We start from the raw sequence: 21,836 nt of genomic DNA on the forward strand, positions 1-21,836 counted from the left end.
CGTTCCGTAGGTCCGTTCCCTCGCGCACATCGCCGCGCACCAGCGTCGGCTCAGTCCGATATCGACGTTCGTGCGAGGCGCATATTCAAGCCCACACCGAGCCAGCCACGCGCGGTGCGCGAAATATATTTTACGCGGGCTTCTGCCGTTCTCGTCGTCGCTTCTCGCATTTCCTGCTGACGGAAACCACGTCGGAGCAACGAGGCACAAAAACGAGGAAACGGACACTTGGCCACGACTTGGCGGGTGAAGCGGAGGAGCGGTACACATGGGTACCAAACGCCTCGGAAGTCTCGCTCTTCAACGACACACGCGCGTCCGCGGCGACGTCAGTCCGACCCGTCCGAGGATCACCGAGTTTAAATAATAAACTAAGTAATAAACCCGATAATAGTTTTCCGAGGTCCCGTATCAAATTCTGAAACAACGACGGCGACGACGTCGAGAGGCGCAACGTCTTCCTCGGAGTCCAGCCGAGGAAGATCAACTACGATGCTGACCTCGTGACTTCCGACCACATCGATCCGCAAACGGCAGCGACTTAAAGGAATACGACTCATGAGGCAGGAAGACTACCGATTCGCCGATTTCGACTCGAAACTGAAGAGGCTTTTCGTTTAAGGGCAGCCGAGAACACCCTCTGTGAACATCGAGCTACTTGAAATCCCGAACGTCGCGTCGTGTGTCACCGCTGCTTCGAGAAGCCCAGAGAAGCCAGAAATCAGCAGAGCCTCTCGTTCCTCTTTCTTTCATCCCTTCCTCTCTCGCTCTATCTCTCTCTTTATCTCTCACTCTTTTGTCTTCTCCTCTCTAACGCTCTCCCTCATTTCGGTATCCACTTCCGCGCGGAGGATCGATATTTCGTCCCGACGGCGGCTATTAACGACACGCGTACTTTCATTCGCCCCCTCTCTCTCACTCCGTTTTTCACGCTACGATTGCTTCCAAACGTAAAACGTTAGGTGCGCCAACCCCCTTGCGACCCGTCGCTTCTTCCGTCGATGTCGGGTAGCGCGTGTTGAAACCCCGCGGCCGTGGCGGTATCCTCCGACCCGCGCTCTGGTCGTCGATATCCTTCGACGGCGAGGACTTGTGTGACACGTGACCCGCGGGGGCCACGGACTTCCCTCGTAACTCATCGTATACATCGCGTCAGCCGGCGCTCGATTTTTATCGGGTCACCTACGTGCCACCCACTCCGTTTCGCGAATAGGTCCTAGCCTATCCTATGACGTATCCTTCCTCGTACCTCGCACCTTTGCCATCCTGCCGCAGCCCACTTCTACGCGGCCGCGTATGCGTCCGCAAACAGTCAATAAGGAGTACCGTCGGGGCACGCACGTACCGGAGAGAGAGACGAACGGAACTCGGATAAAGAACCGTTCTTTTCATCGCAGAGAAGGGGTGTACGCTTAATATTAAGAAACGAATTGTTGCCGGTTACTCCTCGAGGAGGGAAGGACCGATCTCAGTATTTTTTTCGGACGCGATAGTGCGGACGCTGTTGACCTTACAAAATAAATAGTGAAGATAACTACTGTTGCCATTGTTATTGTTATTGTTGTTAATTAAACGTTATTGTTATCCCCCTCTGTTATCGCTGCACGCTCGCTGCCCATCCGCTCCCGTTGAAGTCAACGAGCAGAGCGCGGCGGTGGTAGTGATAGTAATATAACAGTGAGGGGTTTTCGCGAGGCTCTCGCGGACGCCAAGATACGCGTGTTCCTGCCAAATCGCGTCGATAATTGACAGAGCGGGAGATCGTCAATTCGTGTATACACGGGGAAAAGAGGAAATAAACGAGTGGGAAAGAAGTGGAGAAGAGAAGTGGCACGTGGGGTCGCCCAGGTGTGCCTGGGCGCGAACAAACACGAAGAGAGTGTGCTAAAGATCTCAATTAAGTCACACCACCCGCCGGGAGGAGTGATCGATTCTTTGTGTACCCATCGAGATTCACGGGAGAATGGTAGTCGAGGCCGGAAGAAATGGGCACGAGCTGGCTCCCTTGAACAACCACCGTCAACCCGGCCACAACGTGACGATCGTCGCGGCGGAAAGTCAAAATGTTGGCCAGGAGACGAAGGAGGAGAACCGGGCGGCGTGGAGCGGAAAAATGCAATTCTTTCTCAGTATTATCGGATACAGCGTTGGCCTGGGCAATATCTGGAGGTTTCCTTATCTGTGCCAACAGAACGGAGGTGGTGAGTGTCGATAGGGTCGATCGGGCTAATCGTGACGCGCGGATAAGCGCGATCGTGTAAATTACGTGTTAAATGTAGGATAAAGTTACGACTAATTGGAATTTATTCGTAAGTGTGGAGCAAATTAGATTATTATTTTAACGTACATGCCTGCGGGCTTGTGTTTATTATTGGTAAGCTGTGTGTTTTTATTTTTGCGACCTTCGTACAGCAGGCGACACCTCGGGGTGTTCTTGAACCATGTGCGTGTCAACGGATAGCTAGGTAAACTCCAGTTTCCCACGTGTATGAGCACACCTATAATGTCCATATATGTTATTGAGATATACATGTCTCTTGCAGCAACCACGTTGATGCAGCCTCGAGATAGCACGTTTTTTTTTCACACAGATGCACTATAAAATAGAGCGACAGTGTCTATACTGCTTACAAGATTGTATTTGTTCGATAGGAAAGGCTTGATAATAAATTAAATAGTATTCATGGGAAGCTATACGTAGCGTAGATTTGCACTTGATAAGGACTAAAAGCAATGATCAAAACGTTGTGGAGAGTCTATTCAATAAATGTGGCTAGTTGGGTCGAATTAAACAATTATTTTTGTTAGTTATTACTGGCAAAGCAAAAAATCATTTTCAATCTCTTCGTGGAAAGTTATTTAAAAGTTACGAATTTCTGATCTCCGAAACTTAGACTGTTGAATTTCTGTTTATATTGCACACGTTATTAAGTTGGAATTCTTGAAAGCTTTATATACCACTCGGCTAAAGAAAATATAGATTTCATTTTCTATCTCATTTGCCTTCCAAGAATTCGGCCTTCTACAGATACGCGGCAAAGATTTTGAATAAGATTTCCGAAAAGTGTAAAATTGACTTGTTCGAATTACGTATGTCGGTCTGCCCGATACGCGACAAGTGTTGACGTATGTGTCAACGTGCATACCGTAAAGTTGCATACATTGGAAATAGTTGTTGCAACTTACGGCCGTCGTCGGTCTCTACGGCGTCGGATGTAAAGCGAAAAAGAGCAAGGACAAGGCTGCTCGATATGAGGGCAGTGGAGCCGACATAAGCGCATGGCTATAGTAGTCAACGACTATTTTCAGGTATCCCACAGTTCCACGCCGGGGTTAAATATAAACTGGCTACGAAATATTTCGCGTGCTCCCATCCTTAGAGACGCATTTTCCTATCGATCAATTTCAGCGACTAATACGCTCGGCACGTATTACAAAACTTTCCTAACAAATCATATTTATTTTTGACTTATCGTCAGCTGAAGATACCATTTCTTCCCTTCACATTTCTTTAGCCAGTTTCATTTAATATAATACTATACTAATATATATATAATAAATCACTTATCTACTGGCATCGCAACGAACTGAAAAATTAATATTAGTAACTACTTAGATCGTGCTTCACGGCGTATTATAATTCATGATGAATGGTTCAGCTGCGTGCAGCTCATTCAATTTTCATTAATACTTCAGTTCCGTTTGAGTCTATTTGATCCGTTCCTATTTCTAAAACACTATATAAATGACGTTGTTCTAGTATTTTTATTTAAATTTTATAACTCTCCACCGATGATTTATTTTTTAAAACAAATATTGTAATAAGTCTTCTTCTTGTAACAAGCTTTTTTGTTTGAAACTCTTCTACAGATTTTTGTAATAAGTCGACTCTACTTTAATTAGCCGTTCCTCATTATTCTTCGTTTAATCAGAAAGCGACGGCGCATTTGCTTTACGTTGCTAGCGTATCATCTTTTTATTAAATGAATTTTTTGCGTGGAAAAATGGCGCGTGTATGTATAATGAAAGGTATACTTGCATATACTATAAGAATCTATAGACTCTCTCTCTCTCTCTTCCTCTCTCTACATAAGTGTGAAAGTTAATCAATCTCCGAGAGAAAACATAATTGTGGCATTTTTTATGGTCACATCGTTTACATATGTTGTCAAAAAATATGCTACAGAAATATTTGTAATCAACATAATTCGGATTATTAATATTACATGTATTTAACGTTAAAAATATTTTATCGCGACAGGTGAATATAGAATCAATACATAGAGAAAGGCAATATCTTATTCATCGAGATAAAGTTAGTTCAAGGTTACACCTGATTTAATTCAACATTACGTTAAAGGTCAACCAACTGCAAATACTAGACATATTACTTATTAGCAATGTGACGTTTTGTTTAGCACCGCGTATACAGCACGTAAAGTTGCAATTTGGATGAATTTTACGTGAATTTTTCAGATGGAAAATACCGCCCGTTGGCCCGTGAAATTTCACTCCTCTATCTTGAATTATTTTAAGCCCGCCGCTTTGGGAGGCGGCCCTTCTTATCAATCACGAACGGACAAACGGCTCTGTTTAACATACGTCTATTTTCGCGGAGGTAGGTCACGAGAAGTGCACGGGTGGCCCTCGCGTGATTATGACGCCGGAGTTTATACACGCCGAAATCATATCGGTTACCATATCCAGCAACTGCGCGGATCGAGTTTCCAATTACCAGATTATCGTGCCGCCCTAACGTCTATCTCATTGCCGTAGGGGTAATACCTTTGTCTGAAAGCACCAGGCACCCCACTTACGATCGAGATCCAGAGTTAAACGATGTCGTGATATCGCTGAATTCAATGTCGCGCTCCCGAGAGATCGAGGAGGCCTCCCTTCCAACCGATCGTAGACCCACTTTTTAAAAAGCGTAGATTTAAAACGAGAAAGGGAAGATTTTACTGAAAAAAGTAGAAGCTTTTATACCAATTGTTTTACTATATACAGTAGTAAACGTAACTAAAAAAGCCTGTTGAATTTTGTTGAGCCTTCGATAACAGACGCGTTAATTACCGATTGACATCAAATTTCCACACCGACTGTCACCGGCGCAAGAAATTGTGCATAACCGCACGTCATTGTCGCGGCGATTGAATTTCATGATTCTCAGTCGCACGTGGATTATACGCACACCTTTAGACTAAACGAGTCGAAAGGCTCGGCTTTCAATGGAAATTTCCTCGTTGCGCCGTATACCGCGTCCGCGTCCGCGTCCGCGTCGCCGAACGCCCATCGATCGATCCATACCACTGTGTAACAGAAAGCACGCGACGACCTAACATCTGCCGTCGTGGTTCGCGGCTCTAATGTAATAGCGGCTTTAAACACAGAGAGCTTGAATTACGCGCCATTTAGGTGTTAAACGACGCATCAATTACCGCAACATCGTGTTATCAAAGCTTGTGAGGAGCTGCGAAAACCCAATCGCGATCGAAATCGATATCCCGTATTTCTTCAGCAAATTTTCAGCCTCTATATGTCTCTATTAATATTAAATCAAATATCAACGCTAAAATTTAAAAAGCTACAGTCAGGATATAACAATAATTAATCAATCACTGGATTTAAAAATTATACTATTACCTTTCTACTGCTTTGTATGCAACTCAATTGGTTATGCGTATCTTAACGTTTTCCGATCCGCGACCTCCTCTTTTAGTTCTAGTTTGTATATGAACACCAAAAAAACCGTCGAAGTGGTGGAGTGGCTGAACGGGTTAGGACTTAGGTTACTCGATCAATACGAGGCGCTCCAGCTCTCTCTGTACGAACGCGGAACTAGACATCCTAAAGGCAAAGGGAGAGAAGACCTTGTTAGGGACCGGGGATACAAAAAAGCAGATGAGACGATGTTATAAAGTAGAAAATCTCTCACTCAAACGAAATATTGATTTAATATTGATAAACAAACTAAGAGAGCGATTAAACATTATGATTTGATAAAAAAAATTATAGGGTATATTTATATGCGATTAAATTATATTTTTTGGTTAAATAATTTCATAAGCATCTATAACGTTAGTGTTAGAAACTTGTTGAAGCGATATTTGTATGTGTGTGTGTATATGTTTTAGGTGCCTTCCTCATTCCTTTTTTCGTGATGCTCATCTTGGAGGGTGTACCCCTCTTCCTGATCGAGCTGGGTCTCGGACAACGTATACGGCAGGGTGCCCTGGGTGTTTGGAACACAATACACCCTTGGCTAGGCGGTATAGGGATCGCGTCGTGTATAGTGACGTTTTTCGTTGTGCTTTACTACAACGTAATTATTACCTGGTGCGTCTTCTACCTCTTCAACTCGCTCGAGGTAAGCAGATCGATAAGGTTCGTAGCACCGATTGACGCCACGGTAATCTGCGTCGAGACGTCCTAAGTGACTCTCCCACTCCGCTGTTTCACAGTTTAGACTTAAATAGGTAATGAAAGACGTCGCTTACGGTGATACGAAGTGTTTAAAGTCTGCTAGTACATCATGATAAAAATCATGTTCTAGTAAATATGTTTATAGAAATTCAGTTATAAGAAAAATTAAAAAAAAAATTAAGAAATTTTTCAGTTGTAAGCAAAAATAAAAGGATTTTAGTATTTAATAAATATTTTAATTTTTATAAATAATTTTATTTTACTAATTAAAAATGCTTAGAGTATTACGTTCAAATGTAATTATTAATGGCGTCTTCGTATAAAAAAGAATATATATACTATCAATATTTTCCATAAATTTACAAACTATTAATGACATTTATCTTTTTTCATGTTTCAATTAGGCTGTCACGATCAAATTTGGTGTAAGTATCAATTTTTTATAATTAATGAGCAATACTGCATTGTATTGTTATAGTTATAAATGTTATTATATATAAATTGCATAAGGAAGCTATAAAATATGTAAATTTTGTCATAATGCTGGTCTCTCAATTCAGCGCTCAAAGTGTCGCTTTAGCTTTTACATCGTAATAACAGTATGCTTGTTAAAGCGTATATTGATGATCTATTTGCATATTTTGACGCAATTTAGGAACCACTGCCATGGGAAAATTGTCCATTGGAATCGGACGGGAAACCGGTCGAGGAATGTGTCAAGAGTTCAGAGACCGCGTATTTTTGGTACAGGACTACCTTGGACGCGGCACCATCCATTGATGACGGCCAAGGTCTCAAATGGTGGATCGTACTTTGTCTCTTGTTCAGTTGGACCATTGTGTTTTTCATCGTCATGAAGGGAATACAATCGTCTGGCAAAGTAAGCTCAAGATAGATCAGAACCGATTTCCTTAATGTCGATTAATATTAATCATGCTGACGGGATTAATCTCAGCGATCATTTTTTTGTCATCGTGGTGACAAATTATCCTTTCTTCCAGGTGGTATATTTTACGTCCATGTTCCCGTATCTGGTACTGACCATCTTTTTCATCCGCGGGATAACATTGAAGGGTGCGAGCGCTGGACTGGCGCACATGTACACGCCAAAGGTAACGATCGATCCCGATCGAGGTTGACCTTAACGAGGAAAGCGTTGCGAAAAAGCGATATGTCGAGCATTAGACGTGACATTTACTTTATTCGTTCAAGGTCGAGAAATTGTTGGATCCCATGGTCTGGCTTGACGCGGCGACCCAGGTCTTTTATAGCTTCGGGCTGGCGTTCGGCTCCCTGATCGCGTTCGGCAGCTACAACACACCCAACAACAACTGCGTGAGGGACGTAATCCTGGTGAGCGTGTGCAACGCGTTTACTGCCATTTACGCGAGCGTTGTCATTTTCGCCATTTTGGGGTTCAAGGCAATGTCAAACGTGGACGAGTGCGTCGTCAGGTAATGCGACCGCAAGTGCGGCCATCGTTTCTAAATTCGCCATCGCGAAGAGGGTAGTGAGAAAAAAACGTCCACGGCTGCGGAGATGTGTCTTTAAACGACCATGATAGCTGTTGCCGCTTGTTCGAGATAGAAGATATGCGTGTCGTCGCTTTTAACAATTGTACTATTCCCAGTTAGCCAAGTTTAAATAAAGCATCTGCAACAAATTTCCTTGGTAGAAAAACGACAGATTTGATGCAAAATCCATTAATTAAATTGATCTTTACAAAATGATAGCAGAAATGTAACGTAACTTACTGCTCATTAAATGAGAGCAAATTGGCGTCAAAAACCGCGCAAGATTTGCTAGTCTAACAGCAAACAGACAGCAAAAATCGAGCAAGAATATGCACGGTGTAATACAATGACAAATTGGCAGCAAATAGCAAGCATGACTTGTCATTACGTAGCTCGATTATTCGACATGTTTTTTAAATAGTACGTTGTAGGACCGAGTTACGTAAAGTAATTACGGCAAGTTTTTGACTCGATATTTGCTGCCAATTTGTTGTTAGTTTGCAAGCGCATTGTTATCATTTTTCTTAAGCAGTTAATATATAATAACGCACGTTAGCAGAAATCTTAATTAAATTAAGATTTGTAAAAGAGTTACATTAATAATGTACAACAATTCATGTTAGTGATATTGTTGAAACTAAACTGCAAGAATCAATTACATTATTAATGTATACTTGCATGGTACATCACAATTTAATTTAATTAGATTGCAAGTGTCAGACGTGTCGATGGTTGAGCATCTAGAAACGGGAGGGATCGAGTCATAATGGGACGGGACGGGATATACTTGTCGTTGGCGAAGAACAGAGGGACACAGAAGATATGTTAAATCGCTTTTATTTTAGCGCGAGGGATACCCTGATACAAAATGGGCTGTTGGATAATTCGACCTCGTTCAACCTCGAGGACTACGAACTCTTTATGGCCTCCAACTCCTCGGCAATGAACATCACAATGAAAACATGCAGTCTCAGCAAGGAATTGGACAACGTGAGCTATAAACAATCTCGCGAATTCGTTGGTCGTATGGTCGTGAAATAATTAAATGATAATTTCTTTCACACAGGCTGCCGAGGGCACCGGACTGGCTTTTATTGTTTTTACTCAGGCGATTGTGGAACTACCGGGCGCGCCGTTTTGGTCCTGCATTTTCTTCATGATGCTTCTAGCCCTCGGCCTGGGCTCACAAATCGGACTACTCGAGGGTATGCTCTGCGTAATCTTCGACATAGATCTCTTCAAGAGAATAAAGAAGCAATACGTGACAGGTAAGCGCATTCTATTAACATTATATTATGGCCAAAGAAGCCACTGATAAAAAAATATCCATTTTAATTGCATAATTTATGACTGCAGGAGTTGTCTGTGTCACATGCTTTTTCGTGGGGCTCATCTTCTGTACCGGCGCCGGGGAGTATTGGCTGAAGATGTTTGACAGCTTTGCCGGCACCATCGGTCTCGTTATAATCGCCCTGATGGAAATGCTCTCCGTGATTTTCGTGTACGGCCACGAAAAGTAAGTTGAATATACCGCGACGGTGATCCTCTTCTCCGAATGAGATAGATTAATCGCGCGAGTGCTTTGCAGATTTACGAAGGACATCGAAGAGATGACCGGATATAAACCTGGGCCTTATTGGCAAATCACGTGGCGATTTCTCGCTCCTATAATAATGAGCTGCATCCTTCTGTTCAGTATCGGTTCCATGATCATCAAGAAACCGCAATATTCGGCGTGGAATGCGGCAACGGTAAGATTATATACTGAAATATATAATTAAAATATATAATCTTTCATATATAATTATGTCACATCGTAAAAATATTTCCGCTTTGTTAGGGTGAGGCAGTGCCCACGAGTTATCCTGGCTGGGTGCTGGGGATCGCCGTCGTCATTATTTTCGCAGGTGTCGCTCCGATTCCCATCGTTTTCCTTTTACGTCGATTCCAATTTGTAAAATTCGACGTGGATATACATCAAGGCAGTATTCGACGTATCGACACCACCGTTTCTACTAAAGAAATGATGGGCGACGTTGACGTGAGTACAGCTTTAATTGCGATCGTAGCTATATGTATAATTTATACGTAGAAACCCAATGAGTTATTTTGAAAGAAAGTTTACGCTAAGAAAAATATCGTCCGCGAAAATAGCGTTTGTGCCTTGTGATCGTTCGTGATGGAATGTGTGTAAAATCCGCGACAGAGAATCCACAGACTGGACGACTCGAAGATAAATGAACGCACGTTGCCCCCTTCCCCATTGAGCTAATTGTTTTAAACGAGAGTAGCGTTGTTCCTTCCCTTAATATAATTGTTCCGGATAAGTAGTTGTGTACCCCTCCGAGATAGCCTGTTCAAACGGGATAGCTTAATTAGCGCACTAACGAATGTCATGCCGTTCGATCAACAGTGTGGCCTTGCGCGATTAAAATGAACTCGTAAATGTTGCTTATATCGATTCCCCTCCCCCCGAGTTGTTGCGCAAGCTGTTTCTCATGATGATCCAATTAAGTGTGCGTACGTGACACTTTAGGTAACTCACAATTGAACGTACGATCTGCAGTTGTAGGTAAGCATCCATTCTGTCTGTGGTAACGTCGATTACTCGATATCCCCGTAGCTACGTTACACGTGAGTTCGCAGTATCAACTTTTGGGAATGCATCCTCTGAATGTTACTCCTAGTGCATTCATCGTCACACGCACGCGATGTCAGCGCATATCGTAAACATCGTGGCTCTAGTTTCTGTATCTTGACTGTTTTCCCTTTTTACTACGCGATAAATCGTATTTCGAGTTTAAACTTGCGATTGGTTGATTGCACGATTATTTAATGAAATACTATGCCGATACCTTTAAATAAATCTAATACGCTCTTCCAAGTATGTCATCACCATCATCATCATCATTGATAGAATGCATGATCGATTGATAGAATGCAGATCTTTCAAATCCTTGTAAAATAAGATGAACAAACATTTAAAGAAAAAGAAAGACGATAATAATTAAAAATCTTCTTTGAAATTATTTCCCACAAAAATGATTGACGCTAATATTCTAATTTAAAAATACGTCTGTCTATGTATGTCTAAATTTACGTGAACTACGAAACTACGAAATTTCCATCTCTCAAATGCTGTACGTTTAACATAGCATCACGTTATATTACCAAATCAATGAGATTTATGATCGGTGTAGATTACAAAAATTAATTCTGCAAATTGGACAGTAGTAAAATAATTGTAATATTTTTCTACCAAATTTTCTTGCCATAAGAAATTACGAAATATAAATCTACACTTCATTAATGCAATAAATCAGCATGCTTGGTAAGTATGTGTCCCGTCCCAAAGTTTGGCCTGATTAGCATGTCAAACATGATAATCCACAACTCTCATCAGGATTCACGTTATGCTTCACCAGGAATGAAGCTTCACCAGAAATGCTCAATAATTGATCGGTTGAGAATTAGAAGTGGTCTGTCAACTGTCAAATTGCCTATTCACATAGATCGTTCTAAGTCCTTGTCCAGCTAGCCTTTTCGCCATGCGGAAATGAGAAAGCAAACAGCTCAGAAGTATAGAGGCTATTTACGGCTCCTCGATCGCGAGCTAAAAATTTGCGGGAATCGGGCGCTCATAAATAGCTTGCTTCTGTTTGGAAGTATGTGCTATTTGTTTTTTCGATTCTCACGCGGTGTTGAATGCGAACGGAAGCCGAACAGAAGTTTATGCAAAACCTTGATCACTTATGATACTAAACCTTTCGATTTTTGGCGAGGGTTACACAATCTTGGCGGTTGAAAATGAAATAGCTGCTCTTCTTACATGCGGTTTTCAGAAACGGAAAGATAATTCTTACTACTAGCGAGTCTGCAAACTGCAATTAAAAAGAGTAATTATTTTGACGCTGTACTTTTATTCCAAAAGCCAAGATCGTGGCTTCTAATTATCCTAGCTGATTTATCACGCTTTAATAAATATTTTACAATGTTGTGAATTTCTTAATTTTCAGCTTGACGAGTATCACGATCGGCTCGAGGACTTCCCGGAAGAAGATGAAGATATTAATAGCGACGATGACGCGCCGAATACCGTACCGTCTATGACTAAAATGGCTAACAAAGCGATGAAGGGTAGGGCCTTCAAAATGGAAGTAATGAACTATTAAAAACGCATAATCTGCGAGACTTTTTCCGTTTGTTCATGATCTGTACGATAACAGATATCAGATTACATATATATAAAGACCCAAAACTGGTTTATTAAATTACGATCAAAATTTGTAAAATAAATTCATTCTCTCTATTATTACATAAAAAAGTATACACATAAGTAATATATTTATTTTGACTTATGGTCATTAATTTGTAAATTATTCAGAGAGGAAAGAGATCTTAACAAAGAATAATATATGTACATATATATAATTATACATATTTATGTTAGTATATATTATGTATATATATATTATTATCTTGCCGTCTCTGATTTAAAAGATTATTTGTGATTTATAGAATCTGTTCAAATTCTGAATAAGAATTAAATTGTATTTTAAATCTTTAACTTTGATGTAAAGATTTAAAAAATTCTGTCTTTATATATCTATAATTATTGATATCTCTCAGGGCGCTGTGCGTCTTTAAAATCGAATATATTGAGCAAGTGAACAACAAATGAGCAGCGAACATACGAAGTTATTTAAAACTCTTTCTAATGATCTAAGGAATCCGATGATGAAAGAGTTGTATCAAACGCAAAAACATAGAGTTCGACATAGAGTATGTCGAACTCTATGTTTTTGCGTTCGATATGATTTAAAAAGTCCGCGTTCGCTTATTGTTCATTTGTTCGAAAAGTAGAGTGCGTCGATCGTTCTTCTCGTATACATACTCGTACATCTTTGCGTTAAATGAATATAGGGTAAACCGTGAATTAGTCATAAATCGAGCTCAATCTGTCGGATCGCGGCGCCACTAAAAGCAATACGTAATTTGGAATACAATTGTTAGAGGTGTAGCGCAAGAGAACGGCCAATTGCGTCACGACGGTTCAGCGTTCAAACTCTGTCCGTCGTATATCACACTTCCAGGTAAAATCGCGAATCACCAGGTGAATTATGGTATAGGCGTATATAGCGGACAAAAATTAGCGAGGAGAATAGAATGTTCTGGCTTTTTAGTATCGCGTGATATGGAGACGATCGGACGTGGGATCCCTGATTTCGTCCGTGTCAATTCGATTTTAATTAAATGCAATTTTTTAAAATAGATCGGTAGTTGGATCTACGAAGAAGAGGGACGGTTGGAGAGACTAGACAATAAAATTCAACATAGTCGAATTGTTAGCCAAACGTAGCCGATTTGTTTAATGCTTTCTATATGGTCCCGGTGTAATGTGTATTTTTTCGATTCCTCCGAGGTTCTACCTTACGCATGTCATGACAGTCCAGAATTGATCGACCTTGCTTCCAAAAATATTCTTTAAAAAATAGGTGTCAGATATTAAACGAATTAATAATTTTTTTCATTAATTTCTGGATTTCATGTTTGCCTAATACATTTTTAAAACAGAAAATTACTTTCTACTTTTATAAAAGGAAGAAGAGATATATATTAATGTGTATTTATATTATATTACAAATATATTTATATCATAAGTATAATATGTTCTTGAGTTTGGAAAGCATACATTTTTTTTATACGTATGTACAATATAATATAAATAATGATATAAAAATGTACATATATTTTTACATATTTGATTTAAAAAAATTAATTAATTTAGTATTTCTTACATAAATGGAAAGGAAACACGGTCGATTAGATTCTGCATAATGATACGTTCGGCGTTCAGTTCGGCAAACGATTAAACTTACGTAAATTACGTTTTTAATTGATAATTAATAAGATTACGTTACGCAAAGTAATTATCCCTATTGGTTTTAAAGTCGTCATTAAAGTTATTTTTCATTTTTTATTTTTATTCAAATACGCAGTCATTATCGGTCAGCTGCGGGATATCATTAATTTAACCATTGTAGGAAATGTCAGGAGCGACGCCTTAGATTACTTTACCGCTAATTTCGCCAGGAGAAACGAGAATTTGCGCGGTGCCATTATGACATTCGATAAGATACATTACCGGTGCAGGCTATGCTGGTAGATTAAACTTGGCATCGTGTTGCATGAGATATCTCGCGCTCATTTCTGCGATTACGCGCGGGAGCCTTCCGCTATTGGCTATTGCAAGAGATTGACAGATTTTTCTTTCGGGAAGCGGCCCCTCTCGCGCGCGGGGCGCTCACAGCATCGTTTGGCTGGTCCAGCTATTTTGGGTATACGGAGATATTATATATACCGATTCCGCGCTAGGACGGATGATCAACGTGTGGTCGGTACGACGAGCCCCATCCCCTAAGTTCTCGCCTGTGAGACAATGTGATGACATATATATTGGTGTAAAAAAAAAAACGTCGGTCGAATAACCGTAATGTCAATAATAAAGAATATTAATTGCGATTCGCGTTCGCCGTGCGAATTCCTTGCGCGAGGTAGTCCTTCGTTTCGCGCAGGTGCGATCCGAGCACGGGAAAAACGCCACCATTGATCATCCCTCTGTCTTATTTATATTGTACATACTTTAAACTGCGACCGATTAATCGCACGAATCAGCGAGAACGTACGCAGCACCGGGATTAATTCGCCGACAGAAGGTCAAATTAAGTGATCGGTGCTGCGTAATCGAACGCGTCACCAGCTCGCGCTGAGATTGTAAGGGAGACGATGCGGAATGTATAATAAGAGAGCGATCGGGAGATCATTATATTAATGACATTACGAATTCGATGAAACGAATGCGTTAACGCGTGTGTGCCATTTGTAAATAGTATTAACTCGTGGCGTTACGCCACAAAAATCGCATCTAAATTGATACCTCTGGTGAGGTACCTATTTTTCGAATCGCTTAGAATAGTGACGACATACATCCGTATCTGTTTACTTTCTTCCCTATTTTTTTTATTAAAGAGCATGTTGCCCTTCTCTTCGTGTACGAGGGACGTAAACTTAGAAATTACACCAGAGCGGACACAAATAGACCGTTGCGCAAACTACAAATTTTTTTTTCTACAAATATGAGTTGTACGAGATAAGCGATAGTTATTCATCGTTCCGAAGGAATCGGCGAGATAACGTCGGCCGAATGTACAACGCAGCAAAAACCGGTTTTCCTTAAACGCCATTATTTTAAATGTGTTTAAATTTTAAGTTTAAATTTTATCATACCGTCCGAGGTCGTCCTACATCATCCCAGATGTAAAAAGATCGCATCGTTTTTGTATTATTGATTTAATTTTAAACATAGCTTTAAACAACGCGCGTGTTACATACAATAACGTATTTATTATTTTCAAAGATTGAATCGAATTTTTTTTTCTTTAATTTTTAAACTATTATTTCTTTAATTTTATTATGATTAGAGATATACCAGGTAAATGATAAGTAAAACAGCGATGATTAATTACTATTTGGATTTATCTAAACTGTAATTAATTATCGGAAATGCGATTAATTTCATCGCAAACATATTGCAAGAGAATGAGCAGATGCAGAAGAGAAGACTGTTACTTCTTATTATATAAAAGAACACATCAAATTATATCTATCTCGTTGAATCTTGATAAAAAACAAAAAGTTTTTGTTCAGAAGAGGAGATGTTATACATATATTTTTTCTACTGCTTTAAAAAGCCGAAAGAATTTTTTTTTATTTTGAGGAACTGAGAAGTATTTTTATTCAGTACCTATATTTGAATAAAAGAAATTAATGTGATGTACATTGACTATTAACAGAGAATGTAGGGTATTGCAGATCCGGTAATTTTATCTTTTAGTTTTCGTTTATACGCAAGATGAACAAATAATTAAAATTAATCTCAAAATAACTATTTCTTAGCTCTTATTTTTTTATGTTCCTAAATATCTTAGAAAATTAATAAAGGTAATTAAGTCAGACATTAGATCCAAGAGAACCAAGAAAAGATCTAACAAAGAAATCTATATGTGTGTGTATGTGTGTGAGAGAGAGAGAGAGAGAGAGAGAGAGAAAAAAAGAGAGAAAGATCCCTCATCACTAATTGTGTCAACTTCTTCCACGTCACTTGTTAAGGATTAAAGAACATCTTCAATCGTCACGCGACATTCCTTTTTCTCGAATCAAACTCTCCGCGTATATTTGTAAATCCCATAAGATCATTCTCGACGATTTAATGTTTCAAGAATTTAAATACAAGTTTTTTGGCCTATCTTCTTATCGAGTAAAAAAAATTTAAATGGCACCGTTAAATAAATGAACACAGAGAACACGCTTGTCCTCTCGTTTCCGTATACATTCGAGTTTCACTTAAACCGTTTGTGTCCGACGCGCTCGGTAATTCCTCGAAGTGATATGTACATATAGTTATAAATGACATAATTAATGTTGGATAGTTCTGTCTTAGGCTGCTGAGAAAGTTCAGTTACGTGCACTCCATGTTGGAAAAGAAAAAGAGATTCCCTCTACCTTGCGAAATTTTCTTAAGTTACACGTGTAAGTATTAAGCGAACGCGCGAGTATTATTACTTTTCGTTCGTTAGGTTTATGCAGTGCGTAAAGGTAATTATTTTAGTGCGACCTACTTTAATGGGGTAGTTTTCGATAAACAAACGAGTACTTCCGATTGTATTTAATTGCTCGACACACTAAGTACGTTTTTGATAGCGCGGATGCTCAAATTGTAATTTGTCCTCGAACTTGAGCATTGTCGCAATACTTTTAGCGACTGATACTTTAGACGTTTTACTAGGACACAGTGTACACAAGATTCAAAGCGTTTAAATAAAAGCTTATTTATTGCCGAAAGTGCGTTATCTTTTGGTATCTTTGGTGTTTCTCTAAAAATGTAGAATTGCATGCGGTAGTGTTACATAAAATTCTAATATGTGTTTCTTAAGAGACTCGGGGACACGCGATTCCACAAAGATTTTATTCGAGAAATAATTGCGAATCCGTAACAAACAAGATTTATGTTTATATTAAAAATGAGATCAAATCTTTGAATTTTAGAGGTGGGAGATTTATGACAAAATTTTTCATATAACAGAACTTAATGGTCCTTGATTTTGAAACCTCGACGCTTAATTAATTACTGCGCGCACACTCATACTTTATCGCGTATCGTTTCGGAATGAATTAGTATGGCTCCAATGTAATATATAGGTATATAGATATTTCGTATCTTTTCACATACGTGCAAATAGTAATCTTGATTATCGCTAAGATACCGCATTCGGTACGATAGTGTCGCTGTTTACGAGACATAATGCGATCATCGAGCCCTCCCACGTATAACATATACGGCAAAATCTTATCTGTTACAGCGAATTACCGAGTCACACAACGTCAGAGTTAGTAGAATGCACTGGAGTGCACGGTGCGCACGGAGTCTTACATCACGCGCGTGACTAGTTTATTTCTTCTTTTTTTTTACGCCTTTCGAAATGGCTGCTCAAGGTAAAAGCTTTGATAATACATGTCATTCCGCGAGCATAGATAGGGACGTTTTTAAAGTGATAGATTCCGATACGGTTTACGCAAACGGAACGGAAAATCATCGCGGTGACAACGCGTCGCGGAAAGAATCGACGGAGTTTCTCGTTAAATATCGCGATCGCGTTTATAATATTCATAATTTCCTGAATTATCATCCCGGCGGAAAAAACCCGCTCGCACATCTCAAGGATCAAGTGTTGGATAAGGAGTTAGCAACAAATCCTCATTCCAAGTCCGCCTACTATCTTCTCGAGGAGTTCGCTGTGCAACATCAAGAGAGATACAACGAGTGCGAAGTGAGTGATTTATAAATGAAAAGTAACAAACGACATTTATATTATTGAAAAAAAATTGTTGTTACGCGTACGTTGTATCATATATTTCCACATTTCGATGTTAAAGACCACTTCAAACAGTCAGATTAATAATAATATATAATTTGCATCAGACACGATAGACACGACTTTATAATTTTGTCGTGTGAATTTTTAAATATATATTTCGTATGTGTGTATATTCTGATTCTTTAAATATAATATTCGATTATTTCACGCATAGAAAATTATAAATAGAATTTAAACTGATAATCAGTTGTGATGAAAAATAATTATTAAATTATATATTATATAATGAAGATATTTTTGTAGTCGCTAAAAATAAAATGACATTGGCATCTAGTACACTGAGAAACCCATTTCGTTGAATCAACTAAATCCTTGTTTGGATATGGGCAAACAAATTCTTTAGTTAATATAACAAAAATTTGGTTCACATAACAAAAAATTTTTTTAACATAACAAAAATTTTCTAACATAACTAAATTTTTTGTTATGTGAACCAAATTTTTGTTATATTAACTAAAGAATTTGTTTGCCCATATCCAAACAAGGATTTAGTTGATTCAACGAAATGGGTTTCTCAGTGTAGGATTGGTTTATCTCCGAGTTTATCTCGGTTTCTACGAAATGTACATTCACGACGTACCGATAAAAAATTGTGGAGATAAGTCGATATGAAAAATCGCAGATGTCTGGTTATCGCGATATTATACAAGCCTTTACGACACTTTGAATGCTTACAAATTCTAAAAAAAAATGCTGCTTTATAAATCACCATTTACGAAAATTGTGCTTTATTTCAGAATCTGATAAACTGGAATGCGCCACTCTTATGGCAAGTGGGCTTTATGGGCGATCGATATTGGGAATGGGTAAATCTGCCAGTAAATCGGCCCATTCGATATTTCCAATCAGAAATTTTAGAGATACTATCAATTACACCATGGTACATCTTGCCGATCGTCTGGCTACCCATAATCGCGTATTTCTTTTATATGGGCTGCGTCTCGAATATTTCCACAAACATCGGTAATTCGTACAGTATTAACACTAAAAAAAAATAATAAAGTAATATCCACGAAAATCCTTCTAAATATTCTACGTATATACTCTATTGTAAAGTGCGTATTTTCTTTCAGCGATTACAGCGCAAAATATTTTACCGTCTTTCGTTCTGGGCCTATTTATCTGGACAATTTTGGAATATTTCGTTCATCGAAAAGTATTTCATTTTAAACCACCGCATAATTCAAAATTGCTGATTACTCTGCATTTCTTGTTCCATGGAAGCCATCACAAGGTAAGAGACAAGGATTCTTACTTTTAAATATCGTCTGTGAATAAATAATACCGCTTATGACATTTTTTCCAAATACACTTTCTGGTTTCAATTCCGCATCATCATTCTACAGGGTCGTAAATGATCATACATATTACTTACAGATGAGTTTCAATGTTTATTAAGGCCAGTATTCATGTCGGTTCTTATTTCAAAACCGTCTTAAGTAACGTCTTAAGATGCTCTGCGGCTCTGTGATTGGTTCATGACATCTTAAGATTATATTTAAGATGGTCTTAAAAATATAAGAACCGACTATGAATACCGGCCTGAGAATGTTCATTATAATCAGTTTTTTGTCTTTCCTAAAAACTTTGCTAATTCACGTAGGCAGAATTGTTTACTCATTGACGATACGTATTAATTTTGCCGATTATACATATATAAAAGTTACATCACAGGCACCATTGGATGAACGAAGACTGGTATTCCCACCGACATTTAGTTTAGTTGTAGCAGCAGTTGTTTGGCAAATTTATAAAGTCATATTTCCATTGGCAACAGTTCATCTTGTAGCCGCTGGTACCATAGTAGGTACGATATTTAAACATTCATAAATTTTATTACATCAAGATATATTGAAAAAAATAAATTACTTCAAACACACACACACACACACATTCGTAACTAAATGTATCTAATTTATAGGCTATTTGGGCTACGATTTAATACATTACTACTTGCACAATGGAGCACCGATAGCAGGATCATATCTATATACGATGAAAAGAAGACACAATTATCATCACTTTGTACATCATGACCAAGGTAACTGCTGCGAATATTGTATTAGTATACAGAGAAATAATCGTCATCTCTTGCAGGATTTGGAGTTACCAGCGAATTGTGGGATCGAATACTTAAAACGGATTTAATTCTGCGAAAATTAAATGAGCCTTTAAAATGGTGAAACCGGTGACTTGAAGAAAATACGTATTTACATTTGTACACTGATACATTATACATTTTACACTGATAGTATTCACTTGTTTAATATTTGTATTGTACAAATAATAATTTGCTATTAATATAATCACAACTGTAATTGTAATAAGTATAGAATATTATTTTTACAATAATATTTCGCTTCTAAACTTAACTATAGTTTCAGTACTGTCGAGCGATTTAAGTACATATAAATCCATAAAGAGATTTATTAAATTTTTATAGCATTATATAGCATTTAAATGACTAAAAATAAGTTCTTTAAGTAACAAATGTGATAACGCAGCCACAAAGTAAAATATTGACGAATTTGTATTTTAATAGCTTTGTATTTGCATTTATTCGATTAAATAAATGTTCTATTTGAACAAGGCTTTGAACCAGCAAAGTTGTTGATATTTTAAGTACATATTAAATGCATAAAATTCATGGTCTTCATGACTACAAGTTCCATTTATCCCACTTCAAGTCTAATATCACATATATCCAAAATTAACAGAAAAGTATATAAACCGTTGAGATCTCAAAACATATCTTCATTGTAGCGTTTAACTATCGTTAAATACATTATACCTGAGTACAAAATTCACAAGAGACTCATATTGCTGTTATCCGAATCAACATTAATTAAATTTCTAAGCAAGCATCACTGCGCTTCGGTCTTGACAGTCTTCCTACCCATACTTAATTGCGGAAATGTACTTTTATTAGCGGGAGGATTAAGCTTGGACGACAAATGCACGAATGCCTCAAATAGAGTAGGTCTATCCATGATATTCACCTCGTAATGCTTAACTTTCTCTCTGGTGCACCAGTTAGCCGCTTTGCTCACAGTGTTCTCCAAGTTATTCAACGCGGCATCGGTTTTCGTCGTTCGATTACCAATCACGATCACAGTTATCTCCTTCTTATCCTTATTCTTGTCGATGTCCTTCTTCAGCGGGAAGAGCACATCGAGAGATTCGGGTTTGCCAGTGTCGTACACCAGGACATAGCCGTCGGCGAAGCCGAGATAGTGTCGTGGAAGCTGCTGATTATTTACATTGATCTGTAGAGATTCCAGCCCAGCTGTGTCGTAGAACCTGACCTTCTCCTTTGTGCCCCGATCAGTCTCAATGTTGGCGACATAAATGTCCTCGATTGTGGGATGAATTTCCTACGGGGATTATGATAATTTCAGTATTACAGTCCTTAACAGTCCCACAAGCGCGGGGACTGACTTGACAGCGATATAACCTAAATGCGTACCGTTTTCGCGTCGATATTTCCATATACGAGCTGCTCCAGCAGAGCGGTCTTACCGACTCCTTTCATCCCGCAAACGACTACCCTCGTAGTCTTCCCCATACCTGAATCTTCTCGTTACGTACCGACTCTTTCACGTAGCGATGACATTAGAATCGGTTTGACACCTAAGTAGCGTTGGCTTGGCTGTCCCATGCAGTTGCATGCAGTCCCGTTGCGTCGAGCACTCGAGCCGCTCGAGCGTCGAGTGCGCGTGGGAACCATTCGCGCGTGGGAACACATGCCCGCTTTGGCCAGTGCCATGACTGCCATATGATTCCAATAAGCCAGCCAGAACGAGGATACAACTCACCGTAAAATGATTGATGCAAAACATTTATCAATCATGTCTCATATCGTGCAGCTTTTAAATTTAATTTGTCAATTCGAGCTTTACATCAT

At 38.9% G+C, this 21,836-nt stretch overlaps 3 protein-coding genes across 3 annotated transcripts; 2 read left to right on the forward strand and 1 right to left on the reverse strand.

Moving 5' to 3' along the window:
* On the forward strand, positions 1–16,838 carry LOC139775912 (sodium- and chloride-dependent transporter XTRP3). Its single transcript, XM_071712288.1, has 12 exons — positions 1–2,201; positions 6,135–6,367; positions 6,828–6,848; positions 7,079–7,303; positions 7,425–7,535; positions 7,636–7,877; positions 8,783–8,927; positions 9,004–9,205; positions 9,294–9,453; positions 9,526–9,688; positions 9,778–9,978; positions 11,954–16,838. Exons 1-12 carry the CDS (start codon positions 1,964–1,966, stop codon positions 12,107–12,109), a joined length of 2,097 nt encoding a protein of 698 aa, XP_071568389.1. The 5' UTR covers positions 1–1,963; the 3' UTR covers positions 12,110–16,838.
* Positions 16,839–16,932: 94 nt separating this feature from the next.
* Positions 16,933–20,538, forward strand: Fa2h (Fatty acid 2-hydroxylase). Its single transcript, XM_071712298.1, has 6 exons — positions 16,933–17,824; positions 18,670–18,895; positions 19,006–19,166; positions 19,607–19,739; positions 19,854–19,973; positions 20,030–20,538. Exons 1-6 carry the CDS (start codon positions 17,477–17,479, stop codon positions 20,113–20,115), a joined length of 1,074 nt encoding a protein of 357 aa, XP_071568399.1. The 5' UTR covers positions 16,933–17,476; the 3' UTR covers positions 20,116–20,538.
* Kappab-ras (NFKB inhibitor interacting Ras like 1) lies at positions 18,953–21,697 on the reverse strand. The gene is made up of 2 exons (XM_071712308.1): positions 21,399–21,697; positions 18,953–21,306 (listed from the first exon to the last, which is right to left on the reverse strand). Exons 1-2 carry the CDS (start codon positions 21,495–21,497, stop codon positions 20,797–20,799), a joined length of 609 nt encoding a protein of 202 aa, XP_071568409.1. The 5' UTR covers positions 21,498–21,697; the 3' UTR covers positions 18,953–20,796.
* Between the last annotated feature and the right edge of the window lie 139 nt (positions 21,698–21,836).

The sequence above is a fragment of the Temnothorax nylanderi genome, unplaced genomic scaffold (assembly GCF_030848795.1).
Source record: "Temnothorax nylanderi isolate EJ_2023f unplaced genomic scaffold, tnyl_v1.0 TNYL_tig0005_pilon, whole genome shotgun sequence".
In the NCBI taxonomy this organism is placed as follows: Eukaryota; Metazoa; Arthropoda; class Insecta; order Hymenoptera; family Formicidae; genus Temnothorax; species Temnothorax nylanderi.

What these genes read in the sequence shown, in the direction of transcription:
- LOC139775912 (XM_071712288.1), top strand. Translation starts at nt 1,964, where the DNA reads ATGGTAGTCGAGGCCGGAAGAAATGGGCACGAGCTGGCTCCCTTGAAC. An exon ending in CTGTCACGATCAAATTTGGT is followed by an intron (nt 6,849 to 7,078) that starts GTAAGTATCAAT and finishes GACGCAATTTAG; the next exon opens with GAACCACTGCCATGGGAAAA. An exon ending in AAATGATGGGCGACGTTGAC is followed by an intron (nt 9,979 to 11,953) that starts GTGAGTACAGCT and finishes CTTAATTTTCAG; the next exon opens with CTTGACGAGTATCACGATCG.
- Fa2h (XM_071712298.1), top strand. Translation starts at nt 17,477, where the DNA reads ATGGCTGCTCAAGGTAAAAGCTTTGATAATACATGTCATTCCGCGAGC. An exon ending in AGAGATACAACGAGTGCGAA is followed by an intron (nt 17,825 to 18,669) that starts GTGAGTGATTTA and finishes GCTTTATTTCAG; the next exon opens with AATCTGATAAACTGGAATGC. An exon ending in TCCATGGAAGCCATCACAAG is followed by an intron (nt 19,167 to 19,606) that starts GTAAGAGACAAG and finishes GTTACATCACAG; the next exon opens with GCACCATTGGATGAACGAAG.
- Kappab-ras (XM_071712308.1), bottom strand. Translation starts at nt 21,497, where the DNA reads ATGGGGAAGACTACGAGGGTAGTCGTTTGCGGGATGAAAGGAGTCGGT. An exon ending in GAAATATCGACGCGAAAACG is followed by an intron (nt 21,307 to 21,398) that starts GTACGCATTTAG and finishes TAATCCCCGTAG; the next exon opens with GAAATTCATCCCACAATCGA.